Raw genomic sequence first — 6,084 nt, 5'->3', positions numbered from 1 at the left:
TCAAGGGTTTGAAACACGACAACATTTACGGAAGCTCTTGTACAGTACATAAACAGGACAATTAACAATGAACGTGATACTGTATTTTTTTCACGGTACTTTTATTTATGTTCACGGTTTTCACTGCCACTTCTGCACCGTGAACTTATCATTGCAGTTAACAAACAAATAATTCCTGAACTTTCTTTTTCCTCCATCTGTCACCACCGTGACTAGCCTGGGTTCCAGACCCATAGCACACTAGTACTGGACACGAAGTATGCTCACTGAGATACCTTGTGTCCAGTGTGCTATGTGTCTGGAACCCAGGCTGCACCGTGACTAGTTCCGTGAGCATGTCCATTTTTCTCACACCGTGTAAATTTTGCTACCGTGAACATAAAGTAACTTGTTATCCAGGGAACAGCCACACCGTCACTAACGCCAGCCGGACCGACGGCATAGAGCTTGGCGACATAAGGTTGAAGAGGGATCAGCCCTGTTACATCCGTGGTTGTTAGCGTGTTGCTCAGGGAAATGTTTACAGCTTCCGATGGAGCATCGGCCGGTATGAGCTCCAGCACGTACGCGGCAACCTCGCCGCCTGGTGCCGCCCACATCAGGGTAGCCGAACGGTCCGTCACGGCTACCACGTGGAAATCAAGTGGAGGGTCTACAACTGTGATGAGAGGGTAAATGTAAGAAGAATTGGAAGATTTGAAACTTTTATGAAGTATTTTATGTTTTTTGCCAGCCTGTAGAGAAACCGCTTTGAACTGCCATCCGACCTTCCTGTTAGTTTGCGGTTATATAATTTCCTCTCGCTTCTCTGTTACACTACTACTCTCAAATAACTACGGAAATGAATTAGTAACAAGTAACTAAATCTACTACTACTACTACTACGTCTTCTAGATAAGTTCCCTTGACACACGTTTTCGTTACCTACCAGACAGAGTGTATTGCTGGAGACTAGCGGCGCTACCCACAAATTCTGCAGTAATGGCTGTTATGGTCACGTTGTATTCGACCCCTGGCAGCAGCCCTCGTAAATGCACTTCCGGGCGATGCACGTACAACTGGTCGATTTCCTGGCTGTCCATCCGATGATATGTCACTCGATACCCGATCACTAAAGACGACGTGACGCTCCAGGTGAGGTAAAACCCTTCCTCTGTCACCAGTGAGACCGTCAAGTTGTGAATCTCGTCCTTTCCTGCGTCTAGCAAATCATATGATCCAAACATCTCAATTTTGTTAACTGTGCGTGTGTGACTGGCCGATTCTGTACATTCCTTTTCCTACTGGCCTCCCGTAAGGCAATATGAATATAACAGGAAGTTGAGGACATAAAATGAGGCAAACGTTGTATCATTCGCTTCCTCCTAAGGACACACCAATTTAATTTGCTGGTTCTCGGATTCGCCTCTTCATTTTTTCCTGATTTGCAAAAAAAAAAAATTGATTCTTTTCCTGAATCAAGTGAAAAATGCTCATGTTTTGCCCCCCAACAGTTGAGGAAAGTCCTTTTCTTCCTAGTTGTTAAAGTTTTCTCATCTATCATTGCAGTGGTTTGATTAAAAGTTCAAAATTCAATGTTTAAATTTTAACCCAGCCTTTTGTGTTGACTTCATGGCTCATTTCCGTACCATTTAAGCCTATAATAGGATGCCTAGACCTGTTTTTATTTTTATTTTTTTTCGCCCTGTCGCTTCATATTTTTTCTGAAAAAATCCGAGAACCAACAAATTAAATTGGTGTGGCCTAACCTGCGGGAGACTATTTGGCCTCCAATTTTACCCTCCTATTAGTCTGTGCTTACACAATTTCCCCCTCACTTCCTGTCACCCAAATGGCTACGGACACATAAACACACACACACCGAAAACAGATCAAACACAGAGGCAATAAGGTCTTACCTCCTAACATTATGGTCCGTGAGTAAGATAGGTAGATGTGGCTTCGTGGCGTCATGAGGTATATCTCCAGCAGGTATGAGACTCCCAATTCAATATCGGTGAAGTTGAACATTTCTGTGGCCCATGAAACATTCCAACTGGTTGTCAAACCGTCCCTAAGATTTGTCTGTGCAACAAACACAGAGCTACGGAAAACATTTGAAAGGGTTACAAATTATCAATTGTTGATGTTTGTGTATTAACTTATGACTAGGCTTCACCGTAGATTACTAAAATGACGTGTTTTCTCGTTGTTCACGTGTATGGTGCTTTTTAGTCTGTTTAAACGGCGTACTTTTAAATGGTCGATGTTTGTGGTGGCTTTTGGCGCTGTTTTCTTGTCGCTCGATATTGTGTCGCTCTTATATCTCAAAGCTTAATCGGTATGCCAAAAAGCAGTCACTCAAGCAACTGGATATGATTTTAGAAACGTCAGACGTTTCAGCTAGTATCCACTAGCTTTCGTCAGTGACTGAGAGACCAGAGGAGAAATGCAGGTTTATAAGCACAAACTAGGAACCTACCTTAATTCACAGGGGTACTCTGGCATCTCTGATACGTTCCAACGAGCCAACAGTGTACCGGGCTCAACTTCTTCTACCAACATCCTGGTTACCTCTGTGTTCGGGTCTGAAAACGTTAGAAGGAAACGAGTTCCAATGAATCAATGTATCACTTGGTAATAAAAAATATAACTCAAGCAAGCAATCGGATAAATTCTCATACGGGACAGACGTTGTAGGTAGCATCCATGTATCTTTCATGAGTGAAACATGGTGGGTTTTATCTGAAACGTCAGACTCTTTATCTATCCAGTTATTTTCTATTAGTAATGCTCTACCTGGGTGTCTATCGTTCATCGACACTTGAGAAGTCAATGAATCAATCAATACCAACCAAATCAGTAATGACAACTCCTCACCGATTCTGTACTTAGCATTTTTTCCGCAAATCAAATTTGGAAATGGACGTAGACTGAGTACAAGAATTTACCTTCTCTGGCGTCACACGGAGTGGACATCGTCACCAGCTCAGTCACCTCGTGAAGCGGCAGTTTCCTCAGGACGTTCCGGCCATCGGAGCAGTTCACCAGTTCCACCACGCCATCCCTGTTATCAAAGCAAACTTCTCTTCCCAACACCCTCCAGCTCAGCGCGTCATCGATGACGTCAAACAGTATAGACTCTCTGATTGGTGAGCAGGTAGCTATGGCAACCGCGTCGTTGGAAAGAAGTTCAAGGCACTGTGACGTTTCTCCGTTCCGAAGAGTTCCTTCTGCGGTGTGCAGCCAATGATTCCGAGGACGTTGCGCCAAACAGGGGCCAATCTGTGGTACACTTGTAACGCCGTCCCCATACATACACGAGCACGTCATTCGTGGAGTCCATTCGAAGAGGAAATAAGCTGTGAATAAGATCATAGATTTGCAACGGTAAGAGGGGACAGATTCTAATACATACATGTCCAGTGCATTCCTACATTAGATGAACGGGAATTCATGGTAGACGTTAATTCTCTGCCTTCAGCAAAGAAAATGTATGATACATCGTCATCATTCCTTTCCATTATTTATTACAATAAGAGCAACATGAAAGGATGGAAAAATGCTGTAAATGACACGAGAAGTATTAATGAATGGGTTGTTGCATAATTCTGTTGATTGCATTGAAAATTTGTCAAACTGCACCGAACAAAATAAAATGAAAATATGCTAACTTTCGAAATGCCTCTCGAAATATGACACGCCTGGATCCGTGACCAGTCGTTCAACTCCGTCTTTTGGAGCCGCCCATTCAAACATCTCGCAGTTTCTTGTACCGGCCTTGTACTGGAAAGACTGGCAGAAAAACGCAGGTTCCTCCAAACACTTGATCGCGCAGTCAGCAAGAGACAAATTAAACGCTTCGGCGAGTACTGGCCTTGGTGACCTCCTGCCGATGTGTTGCCGGAATCGTGCGAGTGCAGGTATCAATTCAAAGTCTGTAACATAAATATGTACATGTATCTAGCTATAGTAGAAAATTTTACGCCCCAATCTGGTCTTACATGTACGCAGCTTGTCCTTGGTGTATGGGGCCTAAAGTGCGTTATGCCAAACATACCCTGGATGCCAGAACTCGTTTTTCGGGCGGCAAGAGCCCTTCGCCCGCCGCTGAATTACCGCTACGGGGGAGTGTAGCCCGGGACTAGTTGGAGGGCCGATATACTCCTCTGTGGGCGAAGATTCTGGCTGCCGAAAAAAAACGGTTAGCGGCCTATAAACTTGGCTGGCACCCAGGGTATGCCAAACAAAGAGACAGACCAAACGTGTTTCAAAGAAACGGTCTTACCTTCAGGAAAGGCCGTGATGAATTGTGCCTCAATGAAGCCGCTGGTGGAGGCAGCTGTATACATGCTGAGGACAGTCATCTTCACGGAGTCTGTTTTGGTCGTGTTGAAGACGAACTCGTCGTAGTAAACTTGCGTCACGTCGTACTGGTCACTTCCCTCACGCTGCCTGAGTTCGACCTACGGGTCGTACAGCCACATAGATTAGATAACAACTAAAGGCATTCATTTACTTAGTTGATGTAATATGATTGTTCTCCAAGATACATGTAATGGACTAACATACAACATTCACCATCAGCAGCGAATCCTGGGCAACATCCTGAGGGGAAGAGGGGCGGGAGTCTATACTACAAAATCTAAAGCTAAGAGAAGGTACTCACGTCTACATAGGACCCGTCATTGAACGTCAACCTGATTGTCCTGATTTGGCCTGTGATCCATGTAGACTGTGCGATCTTGGCTCGGTTGATGAAGTAGTATCCATCGAACTTCAGCTGAACCCACGAGCCGACCCCCTGCGAACTCAGCCAGCCGAGCTGCCCCGGCCGTGGCGTCAGCTGACCGTCAACGATGCGGCCGCAGGTAGCGGCGTTCTGTGACGCGCCGACACACCGTCCGCCACGGGACAGAGCGGCAACGTTTATTCCTCCGATATTTGCTGTGAAGGAACCAGGTGATTTGCATGGGGACTACAGTCAATCAGACCAATACCATCATTTTAAAAACCAATGGTATGCTACGCTACTCCCAACTTCTTCCACACGTTGTCAAAGATTTCACTATCGGAGTGTTTTCATGCTATTTGTGGTATGTCAGTCTGTTTGTGCTTCTGCATATGCGCATACTTAGAACTGTCACTAGCAGATATAGTGGATAGATACGGACTGTACCAGTCTCAGTACCTTGAGACGAGGATAACACAGACTTGTAAAAGTGTACTAGACCTGATGATTTTGTCTGACCCTGCTAGGATTAAGCACATGTACACACTAGCACCTCCGGGCACTTCTGATCATTGCGTAGTAGTGTGCAAACTCAACATGCTTTTATCTAATAGATGTATTAAGCGCCATATATGGTTGTATAACAGGGCGAATTTTGATTTGTTCAGACATGAACTAAGCAAGGCTAACTGGCAGAGTTGTATGTATGGATCACTAGATAACAGATGGAACAGCTGGAAGCAAAAATTTCTTCACATTGCAAAAAATACTATTCCTAACAAAATGGTCAAAGTAAATTCCAGAACCTCTAAGCCCTGGATCAGTCCAGATCTGCTTGAGATGATACGGCACAAAACGGACCTCTACCACGAGTACAAATCTTCACTATCACAGGAAGCCTGGAATAACTACACTACCTACAAGAATCGGCTCACCTCAGAGCTTCGCAAAGCCGAACGTGAATTCTATCACACAATCAGTGACAAGTGTAAGAGTCCAGACGCTTCAAAACTGCTATGGTCAGTGCTAAATAGGCTTAACGGGAAAGAAAGCAGAGGCATACCGACTCTCTCAAACAACGGTCTACTTGTAGACAAAGAGGAAGAGAAAGCTGAACTTCTGAATGAAATATTTGTAAACATTACTAAAGACTGTAACCATCCGGACAGGACTATGAAACTTCCCATACTTACCTCTAAACAGTTCACAACACTTCAAGTCACCCGTGAGGAAGTCCTGACTGTACTGCTGAGTCTTCAAGTCGACAAAGCCCCGGGACCTGATGGGATCTCAAACAAACTTCTTAGAGAGGCTGCGCCTGAAATCTGTGACTCGTTACAATGCCTATTTAACTACTCCTTGTCAACCGGAAC

The 6,084-nt window shown here is 44.6% G+C and overlaps 1 protein-coding gene across 1 annotated transcript in view; it reads right to left on the bottom strand.

Moving 5' to 3' along the window:
- The window catches only part of LOC109471494, a 40,800-nt gene that overhangs the window by 13,305 nt on the left and 21,411 nt on the right, over positions 1-6,084 (bottom strand). Inside the window, 4 exon segments of the mRNA XM_019770867.1 lie at positions 2,462-2,567; positions 2,931-3,341; positions 4,268-4,445; positions 4,649-4,926. Of these exon segments, the coding sequence (XP_019626426.1) occupies positions 2,462-2,567; positions 2,931-3,341; positions 4,268-4,445; positions 4,649-4,926 (973 nt within the window).

Source organism: Branchiostoma belcheri, unplaced genomic scaffold (assembly GCF_001625305.1).
Source record: "Branchiostoma belcheri isolate BF01 breed outbred unplaced genomic scaffold, Haploidv18h27 scaffold1, whole genome shotgun sequence".
In the NCBI taxonomy this organism is placed as follows: domain Eukaryota; kingdom Metazoa; phylum Chordata; class Leptocardii; order Amphioxiformes; family Branchiostomatidae; genus Branchiostoma; species Branchiostoma belcheri.
The sequence above is the reverse complement of the archived record's forward strand: the minus strand, read 5'-3'. Positions and strand labels throughout refer to the sequence as shown.